Here is a 23288-nt window from a genome sequence, read left to right as displayed (position 1 = left end):
AAGAGAAATAACGACTGTTGAAACGAATACCTAGCTAGTGGACATAAAAATTATGTATCAATGTGCATTAATTAATTTGTTAAAGTGCAATTTCATAATGAGGTGCTTTTTTTTCAACTCAAAGCCAATTATTTCAATGTTGTTTTCTCAGGAACCACGAGTTCCACGAACAATATTTTTCCCAATACATAACACAAGGAAGAGTCTAGTGAAAAGGAATTACTGAAAGCAGAGTGCAATCCGTACGGATTGCAGCTGAAGTGCAATCCGTAAAAGCTACAGATTTTGGGATATTTCGAACCCTTTCACGTGCCACTACAGATGACATCAACATGTGAGCTGTGGGACAATCTCGAGCCATACGAGCTGTTTGCATGTCTTTGACTTTGCAATCGCTAGTCGCACTGTACGTACATATATTATGGTGAGGCTACCCCCCCCCCCCCCCCCCCCCCCAAAAAAAAAAAAAAAATAATGTGCCTCGGCTTGTGCCACTAGGTATAATGGGCTTGCACTGTACGTACAGGGAGCTGTTCGCCACGGCACGAGGCCCGCACGTCGTTGACCTCACGATTACTATAGGTGCGCTATACTGCTGTACACACAGGGAGCAGTTTGTGGTGGAGCGCTGATGTCGCGATCACCGGTCAAGCTGTACGCACTGTGAGTGCTCAGATGTGGCCACAACCATAAACAGATCTGCCTGAATGCCTTTCCCATACTTCTGCATACGGAGTTTGTTTGTTTTGATGATATGAATTTTCAGATGGTACAAATTTTCCCCCAACCCCACGAGATCCATACCGCTGACATTGTGCTGCATGACATCTTCAGCTGTTTTGCCGATTTTTCTTTGCAATATTCACTACATGTACCGAATTCTGGTTGACCAGGCTAAGTGCCAGTGTGATTAACACATACTTTTTCTTCACACTGGGATTTAAAAAAATTCTGATTTAATCTGATTATAGAAAAAGCAATTTGAAACACATACTTAGGAAAACAGACAAAAAAAAAAATTAAGAGATATACAGTGGCTTTCTGCGCTAAATGCACTAGTAGGGTGCAAGTTTTAATGAAATATATATATAAAGTTTCTGAAAATTCTGAACCCAGCTATCATTTCCACAACACTGCAGATAAATAGAGAAAGAAAGAAGGGGTAGTGTTCATGAAGGCATGGTCATAGCTTAACACTACTCACCAGCTGCGTCGAAACAAATAGGCAACCAGGCTCCAAATGTGAAATCAACCCGCTCGGCATGTCGAGCAACGTAGAGCTTTCGGGGGCTTGAATTGACCTTCATGTTTTCTTGCTTCACCTTTGAAAGAAAAAAAAAAAAAAGAGGGAGGGGGGAATGCAAAAACAGTATATGGTGCAACTACACAATGCTTACATCAGTGCCCAGAAAAGCATAAAACCGTAATTTTTTTTTTTTTCCCAATGTGCACATATAAGCTATAGAGGTTTTCAATATATGATAATGGGTTCTGATCACCAGGGAAAAAAAAAAAATGTACAGCAAATCACTAGCATTATAGTCAGATTTCTAGTGCATACAATTCGGCATTTGTAATGATCCCACCATTTCATACATTTGTATGTGCTGACACTGTTTAGTGTTTATTTTTTTCTTATCTACGCTAGCTCATCAAGATCAGGTTACATATGTCACCTTGATCCAGGTGCGCCCCAACTTTTTAATGCACCCAGAAGCCTACAAGAAATGCATTCATTCATAAAAGGCAGTGTACCTTTCACAGGAGGACAATACAAGTACCATCCAAGCATGCACAAGCTGTCATGCTGAGTGTCATGGCCAGTTACAATGCACTTCTCTAGAGCTGTGCCTTCTGCGACCCTTGCATCAGAGATGTTCATGCTTAGAAAGCGAGAAACTTAAAACATTAGGCACGGCAACAAGCTTGGAGGAGCAAATAATGCAACAAAATATTTTTCATTCTGATATGCTGCACGGCAGCAGAGACTGAAAAGCATTACATCTCACAGTTTTGTTTTCCCGTATCTCCTAAAATACCTCTTCCCTCAGTGTGATCCCGGGAAGAACAAGAAATGCTATTTGGTGCTCAGGAGGAGGTACAAAGCAATAAGTCCATATAAGAACTTCCACCAGTAGTTATATTATAATACCAAAAGTTTGAAGCCTGAAACAGTAAAGGCAACTTGCATTTTGGGGCAAAAAAAGGGGGGGGGGATGCACGAAGTGCTCGTGTGAGTCCCTTCTTTGTCCTTATTTTCCTTGTGCTATGTTCCCAAAATGCAGATGCCTCAACTCGCCTAGTTTAGCACCCTTATAAAGGCAGCTGGCCGATAGAAGATAAGAGAAAATGTGTTTTAGCTGCTATCACTCACCACTTGATTTAAAAAACCTAAATTCTCGTAGATAATCTCCTTTGGTGGGGTGGTAACCTTCTCTTCTCTCTCCGCAGGCTGTGGAGGAGCTGGTGCCGGCGCGACTGACGTAGCTGCAGACACCGCCGGCGCTACCGGCGCCACTGGCACCTTGGGGCACACCTATGACAAACCAATCAAGCCACTGTGCTTACACACTTTGTTTTTTATTTACCCACATGCCCGCTCATTACTAGTGCAGGGCTAGCAAAACTCCCTCTTCTTCGTGCACAAAGGATTGGATTGACAACAAATGTTTTCCAATCCAATCCTTTATGCACGAGGAAGAAGCAGGCACTTGAAGAAGAATGGATTAGTACTTGTGCAAGTAGTATTAACATCCTAAAACATCATCTAAGCTGCTCCTTACATCAGGGACACTAAAAAGTAATAGTATGTCGGGAATACCGGACAATAGGAAATATGCCATTCTGACGAGAAAAAAAAAGCTTCTAAATGCCAAAAGCTGGAGCAAAAGCAAAGGACACATAGCGTCACAACTTGCAGGTTCACGCAACACTAATTGAAGCTGTATTTATAAGCTCCTGAGGAATGCCATTTCGCTGTCAATGGGCAATTAGAGCAGAAATACGAGGAAGCAGTGCAGTACGGCAAACGTCGCCAAGAATATGAAGTCTTATACTTGAACAGCATAAACAGGTGGCCGAAAGAAAGGCTAAATGCAAACATGACTGCTGGCTTCTGCATTTAGTGCACTCGTGGTTCACTTTTTTTTTCTTATGGTTTTTACACAATCTCAGTGCTTGTGCATGACATTCCCGTGCTTTCTCTAATTGCATCGCAATTAAGTTTGGTATGGCTATGCTTAGCAATATGCAGAATATTGCTACACTCTTTTTACTGCAATTTAAATATGCTACTGGAATTCATAATTTGTTACAACCATTTTAGTCCTACAAAACTGACACTATATTTGTCAAGATTCCACGTGGTTATGGCCAGTTCTGTCCAATTTTCACAAGCAATTTTCTTTGCGCAGTTTGCAGAAGAGCAGTAGAAGAAGAAGAAGGAGGAGGAGGAGGAGGAGGAGGAGGAGGAGGAGGAGGAGGAGGAGGAGGAGGACTTCCCAACAAGGGCCATAATGCACACCATAGATAAGGCCAAGATTGATAAGATAATAGATCAGGCACAGATTAACAGACATGCTAGGCCGGATTTTAGCAGCTTTCATTTGAGTGCTTGCTCGCTAAAGCAGAGCTGTAGCATATAGGAGTGATATTCAGCTAAGTCAGTATTAACGGTATCTGCATACAAGTGACAAGAATGTTCTTCCACCAGATGTGTAATTGTCAAAATTATGCATGCACCCCGTAATGTACATACCTCAACACTTTTTGTTATGCAATTCATGAAAACGGTCACTACAACTGCCACAGCATGGTCAATAAGAAGAATTGTTTATGATCCTACTTACCACATAGCTAGTCAATCAACACACAGGAGTCGACTGCACAGAGTACTGCACGATGAGCGGTGCGGACATGGGTTTTAATGAAGAACATTATGACTGCTTGATGCTTCTTAGGATCCCTCGAAGCTTATGCGTACATTCATTACATGACATCTCACAACACACTAAATGTTGGCTCCGAAAATTATTGCTGATGCAAGCGGGCATGAGCACAATAGCGGTTTGCTCTGCCAGTTTGCGGCGGCCCTCCACAATTTCACCTAGTTTCCCTTGTATCCAGTGAGCCTATTTCAATCACACACAAGCATTAAGTGCAGACACATGTGATGCATAGGGCGAGCATATACCTATCCATGTGGTAGGTGCAGTATGCAATATAGCGAGGATGGGGGAAGCAGACACAGCCTACATTTGTACCTTACAGCAGTGATGGCTGGCCCGGCTCAAAACAACAACAACCACAACGACGACAATAATAATAATAATAATAATAATAATAATTGATTCATAGAAAAGGAAAGGCACAGTATCTGTCACACTTGTTCTGTGGGTACCTGGACCGCCCAGTAAGGGAAGGGAGGAAGGTGGGAGTGAAACCTAGTTTGGTAGTTTGGGTTTCTCCCCATGCTTCAGGTCCTTGAGAGGAGCGCACCTCTGACTAATGAAAAAGCTCCATAAAAAATTCGTCATAAAAATGATGTCACTGCGTTGGCGTCACTGCGTTAATTCATTGCGGGTGCTTTGAATGTGAAGAGGCTTCGGCATTCTCATTTGCGATTTTTTCGGCAGCCCAGTTACCTCTCCGAGCAGAAAAATCCCTAGTTATTGCAAGCCGCCTTCTTAGTCTCGAAGGATACTGGCAGGCTACCTGCACGTTTAAACCTATTCTGGCGGGATCTTCCCCCGCATCGCGCAACCTGGCAAAAGGTTTTAAAAAAATGGGCTCTATTCTATTGGGGCATTGTGCATTAGTAAGGTCTAGTCTCTTGAATGCCTCCTACAGAACAGACTGTCGTCCTACCTTTGTATGCAAACCTGCTGCAACCAATCTACCTGCTGCAGCTGTGTCACCATCAACTCCGGTCCATTCACTAAAGGTGATGCAGGAGTGTGCAATAACTTTTCATACTGCATACATTCCTGAAATAATCATTCCCTCTCACTCGATTTTTACCGTTCTCTCCTACGTACCACCTCTGCATATTTCATAACTATTTGCACCATCTTCGATCTCTGTTAAGTATTCTTCGTGTAAATATTCTGTGCGATCCATGGTAGTGTTATTGCCATCTAAGTCTAGGACTATACTGCATTCGTTGACTTTGATGGCTTTTGCCTTTATGGACCCGTTGTAACCTTCCATAGTTTTCTAGGCTTTGTACAATTTTCCGATCTGTTATACATATTCAGTTTCGATGTGTGCAAACTACAGCTGTATGAACTTCTCTCTTCGGTCCACACGATGCACAGATTGACTGGCCTAATGAATTTACTGTGTAGCAACACTCCATAGATGAAATGGGGTTGACTGTTGGGGAGATCTATGCCTTAAGCCTCTTAAGGCAAAAGTTTGTAACAGTAGTACTACTTCTGAGGAATAATCTGCCTTCAGTTATTTCCCTCTAGTGTCCTATTAAAGGAATTCCAATTTTCAGCCCATGATTGAGATCCAGTTATACCTTCGGGAGTTCCTCCTCCTCTTAATCCACTGTTAGTTTCTCCCTCTGTTGAAGATCAGCTTCTCAGAGTTAAAAAGCACTGCCTACCTGAGGACTTGGTGGAGCCTGAGCTGCTGCCACTGCTGGCCTCCTCTGGAGCATACCATCATCAAGACCATCGATGAAGACATCCTTGACAATCGTTATGGATCTGTAAGCCACACCAGAAAAAAAAGGAAAAAGTAGCAATTATTCGGAAGCCTGCAGACATACACACATGTGGGCAAGCAATATGAAGTTGTATTAGCAGCGTTAAGATTCCCATTTCGTGAAATATCGTACGAAATTCTGTTTCCAGGGTGCTCCATTGCTCCTGCAAAAAATTTCGTAAAAAGCAACGTACAAACATAGACAAGCAATAACAAGGCTTACTTGGAAGAACATGAGAGCTTTGTGCGAAGCTGATAGACATGTGGCACGCTGAGGCTGCCACAAATATTAAATATTTTTAACTTACTTCACCTCAACATGAAAATAAGGCACATGTATGACCAGCTTTCAGCGAGTGACACTCCGCTGCATGGTGTCCCTGCTCTACACACATTACAGCTCCCATGACAGCAGGTTCATTCACCTTGTGCATTCAGTTCCTACTCTGCAAGTCTCCTGCCAGAACACGAAAGCATTTTTAGTGCCTCTTGCAGGGTTTCAGATGTTAACGGATACTGAGTGTTGTCATAGCCTTCTTTCCTTTCATCGAATTTGGTGATTTGGTGACAGAACATAGAAAAATTTTTCTTCTCGTTTTCTTTATTTGCTTTTTAAACATCGAGAACCGCTGTACCTGTGAAGAGTCCAGGCATCCGACTCAGCTGTTCGTTCGATGTAGTTCTTGGGCAGGAATCCCGTGGCTCCCGTGAGCCACGAAGTGCCCTCCACCCAGCCGTCAGTGGCCGCACCAAGGTGCTCTCCGCTCACATACACAAAGTCGCCGATCAGAAGCTCCAACTCATCGGGTTCTTTTGGCACGTGTGAGTAAAGCACTTTGTGGACCTGCGCGGCAGAGAGACTTGTACACAGTTCCTCCAGCTGAACTGCTAACCCTCTCGGGCAGGCACAGAAAATTTGATGTCACGTCAGGGTGAGATAGCAAGATCCCTAGATAAGAGCATGACTTAATAAGAGCATGGATTGTAACAGAAAACACTCCTGACTAATCTTGCTTTCAAAACGTACTCGAGAATTCAACTAGGCTGTTCTTGACCCCTTTCGCCAATTGTGCATTGCTAAACTATTTGGTATGTCATAATATCAATACCCCTACAACACGCCAAATTTAATATTACGTGTGAATTAAAACAGTGATTAGAGGAAGGGTGCCATGTGAATCTATGTACCACTAATAGTGAGATTTTTTAACTGTACACAGTAATGCATTCTAAAATCAATTAAATTCATATTAAGTGCTCACCATATTAAAAAAATATAACCAAAAAAGCAACTAACCACTGAAGTATGCAGAATCCGTCAAAGGCCATAACAAAAGCAAACGCAAGGACGTGGCAGCAGCCAAATGCAAGCAAAATGCCATTGGTTGCCAATGTCGAAAAGTAAAAATGAGTACTGTGCGATCACGGCTCCTTTCTGGAAATAGGAATGGTTATCTACTCTTCTGACAACACAGTTCCTTGTCAAGAAGATTTGAACAGGTACTAACTACAAAAGATCAGTGCTCTGTGGTAATGTGGCTTCAGGAACAAAAATAGGGATAGGGCCATAAAGGCTGACATTGTTGTCAGGTCTTAATTTTAACACTACAGGGTCAATGCTCATACTCAAAAATGGCCAACAGCTTATTGTTTGGCCCTTGTGATTTTCCATCTATTTCTCTATAGTTTTGTCCTTTGCCAGGGCTCTGCCACTCAGACAATACATATGGCATTAAAAGAAATGAAAACATCTTTCCTGGGTTTAATCAAATGGTGATGTTATCAACACTTTGCAGTATGAAAGAAAACGAATAATGTCCATAGCAAATATTATTCAATAAATATGATTTATATATATATATATATATATATATATATATATATATATATATATATATATATATATACATATATATATATATATATATATATATATATATATATATTTTCTTATGTAAATTAGATGCCCACAGCCTTTTGGCCTAAGCAGTAAGTGATGCACCATTACACACTTAGTAAATAACTATTGATTTCCTTCACAACACCGTCACAATAAAGGCAATAAAGAGCAATAAAAATATGTATCTTTAACATTATTTATTTTTAACAGCCTTAACAATAAATGCTATATAAATTTACCTATAGACTACAAATTAGAATAATGTAATTAAAAAAAAAAAGACATATTCTGACGGTTTAGAAATATTCTTCACTTCACAGCAAGCATACCTTGAGCTAAACAGCACCTACTGACTACTATGTTTCATCTTAGTGAGCATCACAAGCAGCTCGGCTGACCATTCTGCAGAAAAAGTAACCACCTGAGTGCTACGAAGAAAGAGAATAATGAAACCTCCAACCACGTAGTTCACATAGCTTGACGGCAAATCAAAGCCACGCTTGGGAGCATGACTAAAGTCTGTGTGAAGTGGCGCTGCTCACCGTACCTCGCTGCCTTTGATCCTGGTGTCTCGCGAGTACAGCCTGAGTTCCCAGCAGGCCGAGGCATTGGTGTTAATGGCTTGGCTCAGTTTCTCTAAGGTGGCATAATGCTCCAACTGAAATTGGTAGGCGAGCGTGATGTGAAGGGCCTTCAAGTATGGCTCCACCTGGATGCCTGCAGGAGGGTATAGAAAGTGACAGAACCAGCAATGGGCATTGTTAACGCGACACCGACCCGACCTGAATACATCCTAGCTCATTCAGAAAACAATAAAAAACTGAGTGAAAAAAGGTTTTGAACATGGTTCAGATCAGCACCTCATACTTTCAACACCTAAGGCAAGAAAAGACTACTTTGTTGCTCAGGATGACACGACAGGCATAAGATCAAAGAAGACACATAATTAGACAGGCATCAATGCTTCGGCTGGCTGGCTGAGCTGCAGATTTGCTTATGCACTTGGTAGTGGGTTTTGTTTATTACTTTCCTTTGTAAAGGATGCGAAAAGTATATTTTTGAAACCAAATCGAATATGCCCAATCTTGCTCCGGTACCTGAATTGAATATGAATAGTTAAACAAAAGTTCAACTTGAATCAAGTAATGAAAAATAAAAAAGCTGAACAAAATGGCATATATGATTGATTATTCATTATCTCTGCAAATATTTGCACAAAATGAATATTTATGTGAAACAACAGCTAACGGCACCGTTGTTACATGCTAAGTTCTAGATGCTGCTGTTAAAAGGTTAAACAGTGATGTCCACTACGAGTCAGTATATTAACTCTGCGACTGTCATTTGATGTGCCCCAGGTAGTTAGTTTTCTGCCAGTGATGTCAACATACAAGCTAATGCACATTTCAATTGATGAGAGGGCGAGGTTTACGAGCTGTGGACTTGGACGTAATGCTTAAGGCAGAGACGGCTTGTTGGCCGAACCCTGTCACGTCACCCAGGAATGAAAGCCATATGCTTGATAATAAAAACAGCGCGAACAGGAAAACACAAGACAATTCAAACTCCAATTCAAACCCAATTCAAACTTTTTCTGTTATTCAAAAACTATTCGAACACTTGTGATGGTATTTCATTCATTTGGGATGCTATATGATTTATTCAGCGAATTGGTTAAGAAGGTGTTTGAGTCGATATTAGAAAATTTATTCGTGCACCCTTTAATTATCTTGTTGTACTCCAACCTATTCTGACTAGATTATGTTAGAAATGCCGGATGCATGCGGCAACGGCAGATAAAAAGGAAATAAAATTTCGTAATGGCTGGAACAGAGTGTAGGTGCAACAGAGGTTATAAAGACCATCAAAGAGCTGAGGTGAAGTGGTGAGAAAATCATGACCCCTAGGCTAAATGAAGCATCACATCCAAACACAGACTTAAACAAAACTCGCCATCGAATATGACCTCTTCCCAAAATCTGTGCGCAAACATTGCAGTGATTCAGCCACCAAAAAAAAGCTTTAATGCCTGTTCCTTTGAGCGATGCGTGTTCTGGTTTATAAATTTTTCTTTAACTATTGGTGCCAGTCCCCAACTATGAGCATTCCAACGACAAGAAGGTATTCTTGTCACATGTAACACGTCGTTAACAACAAAGCACCATAAAGACAGGAAGGAAACCTAAATCTTAACTGTGAAACTAAGCAAACAGGCAAGCAAAAAAAAAAAAAAAAGACTGCACAAAAGATGACACTGTCACCAATGGCACTGTCACAACAGACATGCAAGATTATTTTTTCATTTTAGAAGCCAGCCGATAACATTCCATTGCTTCACAATACTAATAAACAAGATGACTTTCAAGGAATCTATAATAATATAATAATATAATCAGTAATCACGAGAACACAGAGGGCACTCCTCTGATTTAAAAAACAAATTTACTCTTAAAAGCACTGTGAGACTGTACCTTTGGACCAACCATGACACATACATGCTCATGCATTTCAGCAAAGCTGTAGGATTCCACAAAGCTCACGCTGTTTAACAGCTGCACTTTATGTTTTCCACTTTCTTGTGAATGTAACAACTACAGCTTTCATCAAAATGAGAAAATGTGGTAGTGAACAGGCAGAGGTGTTATATGGACGGCACAATGCATAACTGAAGAAAGAGTGGTGATCAGGGACAAGCTTACGCCTGTTTCGAGAGGCAGTCTTGCTAAGGGAAGAATAAGAGGTCGAGCACCATGGGAAGCAAGTTCCCAACACCTCCAGTGCCCCGATATCGGTTACAACTACAAAGACAGAACAGGGTGCACAGCCCAGGGTTAGTCATGTTAGAGAGAGGCACACACAGCTTACTAGTCTTGAGGAAGTTAGTCTGAAATGCAATGTTTGGAACTACCATGCAAAGTACAATAAAAATGAAAACACACTAACAATGAGCACAACGGACAAAACAAGCATCCCAAGATGTTCAATCATGCATCGGCTGCTATAATCTCAATGGAATGGTTCAATACTGAAAGTGTTCGAAACCTTAATAGTCAAGACATACAAGACATGAAAACTGAACACGCCGATAACAGGCCCGAAAAGTTGTGACACTGCAGTTAGGACAACAGTGACAAAGAATGCTCACACCGTAAGTTATCCCCACAATTGAACATAGACATCAGCTCCAAGTTACTACACAGTCAAGAAGTGCTGAGAACAACTGTAACACTGCAACACTAACAATAATAATCCAGACAGCACTCTCTTCAGATCTATTTACAGTAAAAAAAAAGTATTATGCTGCATGGTGGGATTTACCGTTTTAAATATTTCTCAATGCAAACCAACAATCCCAGAAAAAGCTATTTATGTGCAATATGTGATGCTAAACTGGCTCTCCATGCCACACATAACAACATCATGGCTTAAAGGCCAAACGGTAAGCATGATTTTAAACTGAACTCAGAAGGTAACGATACTGGCCTTTGAGGGTACGTAAACGGGCTGACACATTTCAATAATAACAATAATTAGTCTTCAATGTCAAGCAGTACATCTAGACCCAGGCGTGAAAATCTGGTTCAAATTGTGAGGCTAATAACAGAGTCACAAGAAATAAAATAATTTGCAATAAGCTTGTATCAAAGACTGCTCATAATATGCCTACTTTGCACAACACTGCATGCACATTACGGTGGTTCTCTTACCAAGGCATAACAAAACAGAAATGCAGGTAAAAATAGAAAGAGGAATGGTATAAGGTATTACTTACTAAACTCAGAGACTTCCCGCATAAAATAAACTGCAAGTTTCTTTAGTGCATCATTGTGTTCTTCAGCCACAAATAGTCCAAGAAATGTTTGGGAAGTGTAATGCTCTAGCTTAATAGACTCTGGAAGTTCTCCCTTCAGTTTCTCCACTACATGCTGCAATGCTCGGCTAAGATGCCCAATGGCATCGTCGGGAGCCTGCAAGGAAAACATTGCTCTGAGACAGACATAACACGTTCCCATGCTAGGTAGTGAAAAGAGAAAGGGAAGAGATATGCAGCAGGCATCTGCAGTTTATTATGCAACTGCCTCGATGCATAGCTTGTAAAGTATCTTCTACACCACTGCCACTACTCACAAATGCTAGACTACTAAGCTCTGTCTTGGGAAAATCGCAGCTACACAGCAGGACCAATAGTAGCAGAATTCACAACAAACACGAAACGATTTAAAGATGAATTAATGCTGTTTTTCTTTGCACCCTTCTTGCATAATTGCATTTAATCTTCAAGCTCTGGCAGAAGATAACGTAATTTAATATTAACTTACTATAACTTCTGCATATTCAACACTGGTACTAACAGTATTAATATACTATTAACTTCTACTAACTCAATACCACTCACTTATCCCTACCTTCCGTCTGATTGCGTTCTAACTCTTTACAAATGCTAATACTTTTCTATGGAGGGCCCCACCGGGGTGGCGCAGTGGTTACGGCGCTCGACTACTGTTTCCAAGGACGCGGGATCAAATCCCGGCCTCGGCGGCCGCTTTTCGATAGAGGCGAAAAGCAAGGCGCCCGTGTGCTGCGCGATGTCAGTGCACGTTAAAGAACCCCAGGTGGTCGAAATTTCCGGAGTCCTCTACTATGGCGTCTCATAGCCTGAGTCGCTTTGGGATGTTAAACCCCCCAAACCAAACCAAACCAAACCAAACCAAACCTTTTCTATGGAGGAAAAAGGTGTTGCACTAAAGGCCTAATACCATGCAATTACACTTCAAAAAATGCGACTGGCGCTACTGGTTGTACTAAATGCACTAGGAGGGGAATTTATTAACTCGTCAATCCTGCGGTGACGAGCCAAGTTGGTTCAACATGGACGCACTCCAGGTGGAGTGCCTGCTATAAGCATGAACACATGGATGAACATCTGCAGTTGCTTACGAGTGCAATTTCATTATTGAGTTCGTAAGAACAAAAATCACAGATGCACATAAGTTACACATTGCTCATAGACAACTCAAGGGGAAATGAAGGGCCTGTTACGACACACGAATGAAAGAAGCCAACAGTTGGTGAGAAGAGTTGGCAAGGCCGAGAAAGGCGTCTGCGACTTTGTTTTTGTTTTTGCTGCTGATCTTATTTAGTACTGTTGCTGCTGACCTTATTTAGAACTACACTACGAAATCAGGCAAGCAGAAAAAAAGAAAAAAGAAAAAATCTATGCATTCCTTAGCTTCGCCGACTGTTGGCTTCTTTCATTCATACGTCACTTGTGGAGTCCTTTTACACACACAAACCTAGTGCAGACCAGGCTTTAATAAGTACACACACACTGCAAGGTCATTTTTCCACAGCTTAACTGAGCAACAAGCAGACTGCCAAAACCAAAGGCTTAATTATTCATGAGGCACCAAGGTTGATTTATGAGAGGCTGCCATAACTTCAACTGTTACACTCAAGTACCACCAAGATTATCTCGGCAATCTTCCCTTTCCTGTCAGCAAATCTGGGTAAATACAGTTCACTTGAAAGTGAACACTCAGTTTCACAAGAAACGTCAGATAAACAGTTCAGTTTACCACAAATATCCAATGAGATTGAGTTAGAAAAGCTAGTAATGGTGGTAACAGTGGAGAAAGACAATACATCCTAAATAGCAGAGGTAAATGCACATATTCTAGTTAGGATGCACAAATTCAGGCGATTGAAGCTATTTTACGACAGTCAAGCAGTGTTTTCAATCCAAAAGAAACTGCATGCCACTATTGATTTATATATGGTTCCTGGATTTCTTCTGCTAGACCTCACGCTGTAGCTGCGTTGGACTCAGTATGCTACAACAGGCTATACCTAGCTAGGGGTTGGACTTTACTTTTTATTTTATGAGAATGTGTGTTCTTTTTTGGCAAATATATTTTCTACTGATGAATCTTTTTTTTTTCTTCTTGGTTCTAAAGTGTTGCATTCCCACACATCAAAAGTCACTTTTGGTCCACCTTGCCCCGTTTTAAACTAGAGCATTTGATTAGTAATTTAAGCAGAAATTGTTGTGTTTAGAGCTGTGCTTGTAGACGAAAATGCTACCAAAATCAGAGGTAAACAGATGGAAATCCTACACACAAACTCAAGTCAATGTTGACTACCAATAGATAATCAGTCATGTTACCGTTGGGTTGTATCTTTGGGCTTAGCAAGAGAATGGACATCATGTAGTCGGCATGCTGATGGCAGTGATGGAACCACTCTTTAACCCTTGCTATAGCCAGAGCATAACATGTTTTGTGGCACTTATATAAGGTTCGGAGTAAGAGTCTGTACATGCGGTGTTGAAACCTACTTTACCAATCAAACAGCTGCCCTAGGTGGGTGTTGACAGTGATCAGTGCTATGCTAGCAGATAACATCTGGTACAGAGGTTGAGCCTCCTGGTTTGCGGAGGCATGTAATGTACTGGAGGAATATATCATAACGCAACATACCCCATTTCACCAAATGACACTGCTGCCCTACAATGTCTTTTGCTTCCGTACCGTTTTCTCCTTCGACAGAGGGTGACCCCTACTCAATACCAAGCTAAATGTGGCATATGCTATTGACATTCTTTCAGGTAAAACTGATTTTCGAAAGTTGAATTTGTCATATTTTTTACAGTTCTTTTTCCTTTGCGAGTCCAACCCCATTTCTATGGCTTATGAAAAATCTTAGAGCATTCTGTGAAAAATTGCATACATAACAGGAATGGAAGAGGCCAGTCACTCTCTGAAAGGATAAAACAATGCACTTGTAATCTGAAAGTTTCCCACACCTTTGCAATGCAACCTTTGCCGAACTCTATGCTTTCAAAGGCAATTAATACCCTTGCCACATGGGCATGGAAAATGACATTGGGCCCCTGATGGCTTAAACTGCTCAATGCCATTATTTTTGTGGTCGGTGCAACACGAATAGATATAATGTCATTTTTCTAACATTGATGACATAGCACTTTCATAAATATGTTGCAAAAAATGCAACGCTTTTTATTAGCTGAAATTTTTTTCAGAGCTAGAAAAATATAATAAACCTATTTTTTGCCAACTCATGTTGATTTTTAGAAAACCGACAATGAGGTACAAGCAAACCACTAGCCAACAAACGCCGCTTGTGGTCACCTCTGTTCATAGTAGTAAAATGTTGCAAGCAAGTTTAAAGCAATTACTTATATGGATGTTGATTTAAACTATGTTTTACAAATATGTTCTTTTCAGTTAATAGAGGATTTGTTTATATGCAAAATTTATGTTAGCTGGCAAAAGCGCTGGGCATGAGACTACAGATTGTTTCGTCGAATGCAGGTCGTATGAGTTGTGGCGAATGCGAAGAATGCTATTAGTTTTCACATGTGTAGCACCACGTAGGAGTGCATCAACCCTTACCTAATGTCATTTCTCGCACCCATCCGGCAGGGCTATAAGGCACTTTATTTTACAGTTTTAGACCCCAGTGCACTTTTACACGTAGGCACGCATAATAACCAGTGTGTGCACTCAGGTGCTGGAACTGATAGATAATTTTCTGAATGTATATATTATCTGTGCCTTCGCATACTGGAGGCATGTCCAAACACATTGGAAGTATTAGACATGCAAACAGTGAAATCATTTAGATTCAGGACATTTTTTCTACAGCTAATCAGCTTTGGTAAAGAGTTTCAATGCATAAAATTCAGTACAGTCAGCACTGAGAGCAAAAAAACACGGGCATGAGTCTGCCAAGTGGTACTAGGCAGGCGACATGGCTGCTACTCCTAAGCCACACAGGCAAGTCTGTATGGCTTGGTCAAAGCGGGGCTTTAGCTCTGCCAGGTGGTCTTTCACATAACTGGGTAGCTTATGAGTGCATGCCAATAATGAATATGCGAGAGATAATAAAGACACAAATTAAGGGCTTAGTGATTATATGAGTAGCAAAACACATGTATGTGAACAAGGACCTGCAAATGGCCCCACAGACAAAAGCCACTAAATGCTATCGCATCATACACTTAAGGGCGGAGCTTAAAGGAGCATTGACATCTAATTTTCGGATTCATGTTTTATCATTTGTGATAATGCGTAAGACATTACTGCACACAGGTCACCCTGCGATATACGCCTACGACCGCTGAAAAATTTATAATTGAATTTCTTTTGTCGCCTGTTTCAGCTTCAACAGCCAAGCGATGGCTGTCGAGTCTAGGTTACGTGAAGGATGAGAAAAACAGCTACATAATCGTTCCTCTGCAGTTTCATTTTAACTAAAATGCTAAAGGCAGCCTGCCTCATGAAGAGGAATCACAATTAGTGAAGAGTCAGCGATCATATTGCTGTCTTTTTTTTTTCATCTCGCGCATGACCTAGAGATTACTGATGTCACAGCCATAGCTCGGCTGCTGAAACCAAAACTGGTAAGGAAAGAAAATTCAATTATAATCTGTTTAACGGTTGTAGACGAAACCCACATTGTGATCTATATACAGGAATGTCTTGCGCATCATTAATAAGAAGAAAATTGCAACCAAAATTGGTCTCTATACTCTTTAAGGGCCAAATTTTAGAATACTCCTTACCTCAGTGAGAATATCGTAAGAGTGGTGCCCTCTCCTTTGGCCAGTTTTAAATACGACCTAAATAAGGAGCGCTTAGTGAAGCACATTTAAATATTCACCGAAGGAGGGCACGTAACTCTTAAGGTATCCTCGCTGAGGTAAGCACCCTCCTAAATTTTGGCGCTAAGTGTCCCCCTAATTTTTTATTGCCAGTATCCCGCAAAAAGAACCAACTGTTGAACAGTGCATGTCTGTACACTCCAGAATGTTAGCCTTGCATCAGGAACTGCATAAGAATAGAAAGGCAGTCACCTGAAAAAAAGAGCAGAGTGTGATGTGGGGTAGATAGTTATGGGCACCATTGCGACCACATTGCAGCATGGACTGGAGAGAGAACTTCTGCAGCTGCTCCAGGAGTGGTCCCACCGGACATAGATAAAGAATGTACTCTCTAGGTGTGCTGTCATCCAAAGTGGGGTCATTCACATGAGCTAGAAGCCTGGTGAGGGAGGAGAACGATAATGAGAGCAGGAAGTCAAGACTGTTGTATCCGTCCATAAAATACACAGATGTAGCTGCAAACGAGCAAGAATTAAACGATGCAGGATGACTGCAGGGAAGTGTCCTTCTGCACTTGAGAGCAAATAATCGGTAATGGCAATACGAAAGAATAGCGTGCTTCCAAAAAATGCATTATGGAGCTCGCAGTTGCCAATGTGTGGGCGTGGCTTAAAGACTAACATCTGTGCCAGCACTTGACAGTGGAAGGCAGAGAGCTGCGAAACCCATCATTAGGCTGTTTACTTGCGGTGCAGCAAATTACTTAGCGACTTTCGCGATAACGCCGTGATAAGCACATTTCAGGGGTGAATCTTGTGACATGCAATTTGCATGGTTCATTTACTTTTGCACAAGGAAACAGGTTTGTACCTGTTTATGTTCTAAGAACACTGCTGCAGTCACTCCGCAGTTACCCAAATCATATGCTATCAAATTCGATGCTCAAAACGTGTGCATTACCAATCGGCCGCTAACTGCACTCCTCTGTCCCCTGTTGCCGCTAGAGCCTTCTCGCTGAAACGAGAGAGAAGAAAGAAAAGAAAAAAAACTCAAAGAGAAACCGATGAATCAACGCTAGTAAGAGGCACTACTTGCACAGGAAGCGAGACACTGTGCGCTTGGAAAACCATAGTTCAAGGACTAAGGAAGCGTTGTACAACGAGCTTCCTCTCAAAAGCTCGTCTACGAGGCGCGAACGGGAACACTCCAGTTAGTCGCACAGGCGCACGACCACAGGTCCTTGACTCGTCGTGCGCCTCCGGTGACTTTAATCAGAATGGGTGCCGATCGCGCCAGTGACTCCGACAGGCGATCAACGCTCGCTACGCGACAATCCGAGACTCACGCTCTGTGCTTAGGGAATCCCATTTGCAGCAGAACCTGAAGAGGGGACAGGTGCTGTTTGTGCGGCCTACTGCTGACATTTCGGCGTGGAGGAGGGGCAGCCATTCGGCGCTGTCACATTGTCTCGGGGCGTGGAACAATCGTTGTTCGGTCGCGCACAGCGCACTTCACAACGCACTAAACGCCGGCACACGAGCTCATAGCGGCTGCAACAAAAACTTAATTTGAAACATAGACGATAACGCCCTAGCAGAACCGCAATAAAACGAAAAAGCTCAAGCCATATTTGCTCTTTTTTTGTGTCGGCTACTTGAACCCACTTCCGTTTCCTGTTGTTGAATTTGTTTTCAAAAGCTGCATAAAATTTATAATGTGCTTTAAAATAATTCAAACCTAATTGTTTTAAGTATTATAAAGAACACATATTGAATACGTGACGTATATTAAGTTTTAAAGCCTTTAAGTAGTCATCCGCGAGAGGTGCTAGTGTATTCAAAATGGCGGGTGTTTTATTCGAGGATATTTTTGACGTGAAAGATATTGATCCGGAAGGCAAGAAATTTGACAGAGGTAAGATCACAGCTTTTACATCATCACACGTGAGTAGACAGTTGTTTCTTCGCAGCACAGTAGACTTGATATGTCAGGCAGTACTTCCTTCCACTCAAACCATGTGCGCCGCATGCCGGCAAATGAATGACGCTGACGACGTATCACTGCGTCGCATATCCTTAGATTTATCGATTGCTCGCAGCAAGCTGCTTGTATATGTCCTTGTGTAAGCATTTGATCGAAGGGTTTGTAACTGTCCCTATTTTGAGGTACACACCTTGGGAATCTCGGACACGCGTTGGTCGCTTGCCGAACAGTTTACATGCACGTCCCTTGGCTTCGCGGCATGCCGGGAAAATAACCATGCGGCGTGCCAAAACGAAACCAGTGCTGCAGCGCAGGTAGCGTGGACCCGTAATCGCTATGTCGGCCGTGTTTAATAACTTTTTTTACTGCTATTAAGTGCGAACGTGCATGACATGCTACCTTCGCGCCTTTGCGCTGATTATGTCGACTTTGCCAAACTAAAACGTTTGTGCGAGGCTAGAGAGCGCGTTTTATTTTTGCAATGTTTTCGGTACGGACATGTATACATAGACCTTGCACGTTATCTATCCGGCTCAGCCGGAATAACCTGCCTAAAAGCTAGTGTTGTTAGCGCAACCTTTGTGTGATGTCTCGAAAGGACCTTTGTTTTTTGAGATGAACATTCTAATCTAGCTCGCAGAAGGTGGTTGCGAATAATTCCGGTTCATTTCATCGCCTCGTATGTCGTGTGCGGAAGAGGAACACTTTCCTTCCTGCATTGTCATCTCCGTCATGTCTTATGTTTCGGTCTTCCTGGCTTATTTTTCACGTGCTGACCGCTATTCTAGCGCCTGCGCCTGATGGATTCGCGGCGCGTTTTGTAAACATCGCAGCAGCATTCAATGCTATTGTTATTGTGCTCGCGCGGCCGCTTGGCAGGCGCTCAACGGGCGGTACGCGCATGCGCCTTTGGCGTCATGCAGGCCTGCAGTCTGAGCTCTTGTTGTGGCCCTGCATCAGCTGATGCTGTTGGCACGCTGCAGCAATAGCAACAAGGCCCTGATGTGCCCACCGTCTGTCCAACGGGAGGCTGCGTTCGCCATCTTTAGCTAGCACTGAGCTTAGAGAAGCGAAGCGCGTGTTTGTACCAAGAATTAAAAAAAAAATATGTAAGGGAAATGGCCAAATGTATTTGACGAATAAATAAGTCAGTCTGTCGCTGCCTTCGACTTTTCTTTTTTGCCAAGCCGAATGTTTGCAGACATCGAAAGGCAAAGTGAAACTGAGAAAGAAGGCGGCGCATGAGGTGTCGCGAGCGAAAGTGGGGAAAGCAGAAAAAGAAAAAAAGATGTAGAAAGCGGAGTGAGCGGGCTATTTCATGGCGGTGCGCGTGTGCTGAGAGGGGTGGTGGGAAAAGGAAGAAAGGAACGTTACGTAAGCGTTGCGGCCCAGCGAGGGCGGCCGGGGCAGCACGAAGTGTTTTCCCGGTGACGACACGAGCGCGGCCGCGCAACGGAGAAGAGGTAGGGAGAGAGGCGTTTCGCGCCGCGCGAGCGCGCTGCTGCGAAACGAAGGAGGAGGGCAGCCGCCCCAATGATACGGCGCATTCTCAGTCGCCCAAGCTCCGTCGGAAAACTCCGCTCGGCGCGCGAGTCTTCAAGGAATGACGCAGTTAGTTCGAGCCCGAGTCCTCGCCTCGAAGGGCGGCACCGCGCGCTCTCAAGCCCGCACGATGACAGCCGTGGGTCGGTACTGTCCTGTAAGGTGAGTTGTTTTTTCTTTGCCCTCTGTCGACCGGTCGCAGCGTTCAGGTAAAAGGGCTGTAGAAATGAAGTAGCATTATTGTTAATTTTTACATAGCTGCATTATCGTCCGGGCGTGTGTATAAAAAAAAAAAGGGGGGGGGGGGGGGATCGCAGGTTCGATTCGTTTCGGCGGCGATGCGTTTCGTGCGAGATAATTGCAGCGCGTTGTTAGGGCGCGTGCGTGGCTAGATGCAGTGCATTCACAATGGTTTTAAGCTGCTTGTGTTTATTTCCTGCTTTGATCCTAATCGACCGGAGATAAGCGCTGCTTGGCGATAAGCGCTATCGGGAGCGAGACAGGCTGCTTATGCGTGCGTATGGCGCTCTCCCTCGGCGTCAGGTGCGGCGCGCTCGGTGTCCGCTCTGTCCACGTAGCGTGCTTGTGCAGCAAGGAAAGCAGGCAGCACCCGCTGCCTTTCCCTGAGCCCGGTACGCGCCGAACGAATCAGCGCGCTTCAGAATACGGACGTAAAAAAAAAAAAAGAAAAAAAAAAAAAGAAAAAAAAAGAAAAAGAAAAGCGGCGTGCGAACCTTCTCTCGATTATCTCAGCGCCCTTGCCTGCACGAGATGCCTTTGAAGCGAAAAAGACGCTTGGCGCAAGCCACTTGCAGGGCGTTCTGTTTGACCACCTTGCCTTTTTCCTCTGGCGGTTTTCTTTGTGCATTATTTTTATTTTTACCGCGCTCTCCGTCGGGGCTCTTGTAATCTCGTTAGCTGCACCTGCTTGTGCGTCCGCTGCATACTTGGCTTCGCTTGAAAGTTCCACGTCACCGGCAATCCTTGCCCCCCCCCCCCCCCCCCCTTTTTTTTTTTAATATTAGCTCTATATTTAAGCCTTCCACGCAGTCGTAAACATACCCCCCACCACCCCTACTTCATATTTCCGTTTGACAGCAGTGGGCGCTGGAATAAGACACATATATGTACAAAAGGCATTGCATGAATTTGGTGTCGCCCCTTGCTCTCTTAGCTAATACGCGGAGCAGCGGCAGTGGAAGCCTGCCGGTACCTGCTCACTTTGCCACGTAGAAGGTATTTGCTGTGGGTCGAGGTTGGTTTTTTTTTCTTTCAACCTCGTACTTCCTGCAGTCGGCAGCGGACCACCTGTCGAACGTCCCCGCACGAGGCCTTAGTGACAGAACGCCTGCTGTCTCGCTTCGAAAGCTCATTCACTCACTCTTTCCCCTTAGAGCTTGAGAATGGGGATGTGTATCGAGAAGTGGTGATACGTGCGCATAGCGTGAAAACTATCTGGTCGTCGATCGTCTTAGAAAGCCGGATCGATTTTTTTTTTCTTCATTCTGCCACTCTTCCTTTCCTCTATTACCCCGCGCGCCCGTCCCAGGCGCACCAGGAGCATCGCCAAATCGGTCATTTCTTTTTTATTTTTTCCTGCTCTCCCTTCGGTCGCTCGTTCCCTCCATCAACCGCCTTTCAAGGTCAAGTTCGTCTCCTCATTCATACCGCTGCCTGGCTGCGCCGCGCAACCGCTGGCGCGCGCCGCCTCATTTTTTTTTTTTTTCCTTTCTTCCTTGGCTGCCATTCCTGCATTTGAGCGCGCTGCCTATGTGGCCGCCTTTCGCTGGTTGCAGTCACCGGTGCTCTGTATGGGTCTGTTCGTCGGCGAAGAAAAGCGAAAGAACAAGGTGCTAGTGGTTGTTATTTTGGATCCGACACATCATTTTTTTTTTATTCACCCGCACTGGGAAGGCAAGCTAGCGAGTGCATTCTGTGTGGTCGTGAGTGGGTCATTACCTTGACGCTAGAAGATAAAAAAAAAAGAAAAATCATGAAAGGGTGCGAGGGAGAGACGTAGGTCTCGACCATAGAGTTTCTTACTCTTACCTAGAGGGAAAGCTGTGCTGCCATCTATGGGAGTTTACATGGAGTTTCCTGACGACTGTTCGGCCCCCATGGGCGCCTAAAGCATCATGGGCAGGATACCTACCGAGTGCGGAACTACAACTTTTTGCCAAAACTAATGCAAAGATAAACGTTCTACCGTAAACAATGTCCTAACATTCACTTTTGTGACTATAAATTGCAATAAGAGAGAGAAACAGCATGTCAATGTAAAATTTATCCAATATAAGCAGTGGCTCTTTCTCCTATTGGCTTAGCTTTTAGCAGCGCAGATACCAATATTTCGCACTTAATAGGCACACTTTAAAAGGAAAGAAACGTTTTGAAAATATTTATGGTTGCGCAATTACTTAAGGAAGTTTTAGTGGCATTTCGGGAAACAGTATTGGCGACGTCTGCTTTTGCGCCTTCGCTACTATGGCGTTCTCGGTCTATGTACTTACCTTGAGATGATGATGATGATAATGAAAAACCAACTGCCCCGCACCAACTAGCACACTGGCCCATGATGCTTAGCGCGCCCATGTTGGGTGAAGTGCAGCGCCCTCAGCTTTCCCTCTAGTTAAGAGCAACGTTAATTGTTCTAGTAACGTTGGTTAAGAGTGTAAGCAACTCTGTGGTCTCGACATCTCTGCGCACGGGCACTAGTCGCTAGGACTTACGGCTCTGCATATATGGCGAGGAACAGGAAAAAAAAAAAAACCTGAAAAAAAAAAATGCACAAGAGCCCGTACGAGAATTTCCTTTTTTACTTGTAATTTTAATTCGGAAATTAGAGTGCGTCCTCTGCTTTTCGCGTTTCACCTTTTTGTCGTGTCCTTCAAAATGCTTGCAGGGCGCTTGAGGGCGCTTTTCGATGTGTTCGGATGACGAATACTTGCAGCTTGCATTTCTTCCTCCGGAGGACTTGCTCACTAGAATATTACGTGAGCAGTATACGCTTTACACTTTTGTCCGCTCAGCGTGTGTGCATTGCAGATGAAAGAAGAACAAAAAAAAACGCAATCTGCCTGTCTCTCTTTGCGCACCGTTAGCTTCTCTGTTACGGTCTCGGTTTCCCCAACCAGCTACGCAGGATCACATTGTGCAGCGTTATCTTTGACGTAACCAGCTTTCATCGCGTTTTCTTACGGCTTTCTAGCCCGGTTGCGGGTAGGTTGCACCCTCCTCTTTTTAATCCTCGTCCTGTACCTTTCGGTGTTGGTAAGTCGTCATTCAGCGTAAACAAAACGAGCGCGTTTTAGTCACGTGCACCTGTTTAAAAACTCGGGAGGAAAAATAATTGCTGGCGTACTTACGAATTTCGGTTAGCGCCACGGTGTGGTCAACACTAGGTAGCCCTCACTCGAAGCGCCGCCTTCTTCCGTTCTCCGGCTCCCCCCCTTGTGACGTCTTTATTTTGCCTTTTGTTTTCCGGCCGGCATCCTGCCAACTGTCGACCATATTGGATGGCCGCGCGTC

At 43.4% G+C, this 23288-nt stretch overlaps 2 protein-coding genes across 3 annotated transcripts in view; one reads left to right on the top strand and one right to left on the bottom strand.

The window, feature by feature from the left end:
• The window catches only part of Epp (Ecdysteroid phosphate phosphatase), a 33719-nt gene extending 15830 nt beyond the window's left edge, over positions 1–17889 (bottom strand). Inside the window, exons 1-10 of one of the 2 annotated variants that reach the window (XM_084607009.1) lie at positions 17581–17889; positions 17196–17249; positions 16488–16674; positions 11385–11580; positions 10312–10410; positions 8160–8329; positions 6348–6556; positions 5612–5714; positions 2375–2536; positions 1205–1322 (exon numbers count right to left, since the gene is read on the bottom strand). In XM_084607009.1, coding sequence (XP_084463135.1) covers positions 1205–1322; positions 2375–2536; positions 5612–5714; positions 6348–6556; positions 8160–8329; positions 10312–10410; positions 11385–11580; positions 16488–16674; positions 17196–17249; positions 17581–17684 — 1402 coding nt within the window. In that variant the 5' untranslated portion in view covers positions 17685–17889. The remainder of the gene's footprint in view (positions 1–1204; positions 1323–2374; positions 2537–5611; positions 5715–6347; positions 6557–8159; positions 8330–10311; positions 10411–11384; positions 11581–16487; positions 16675–17195; positions 17250–17580) is intronic. The other variant, XM_084607010.1, reaches the window with a different exon arrangement.
• A 169-nt stretch (positions 17890–18058) lies between these two features.
• Polr2H (DNA-directed RNA polymerases I, II, and III subunit Rpb8) overlaps positions 18059–23288 on the top strand; it is a 131135-nt gene continuing 125905 nt past the window's right edge. Inside the window, exon 1 of the mRNA XM_084607008.1 lies at positions 18059–18149. Coding sequence (XP_084463134.1) covers positions 18077–18149 — 73 coding nt within the window. The 5' untranslated portion in view covers positions 18059–18076. The remainder of the gene's footprint in view (positions 18150–23288) is intronic.

The sequence above is a fragment of the Amblyomma maculatum genome, chromosome 6 (genome assembly GCF_055883805.1).
Source record: "Amblyomma maculatum isolate TAMU_Amacu chromosome 6, ASM5588380v1, whole genome shotgun sequence".
In the NCBI taxonomy this organism is placed as follows: domain Eukaryota; kingdom Metazoa; phylum Arthropoda; class Arachnida; order Ixodida; family Ixodidae; genus Amblyomma; species Amblyomma maculatum.
This window is presented reverse-complemented; position numbering and strand designations above follow the sequence as displayed.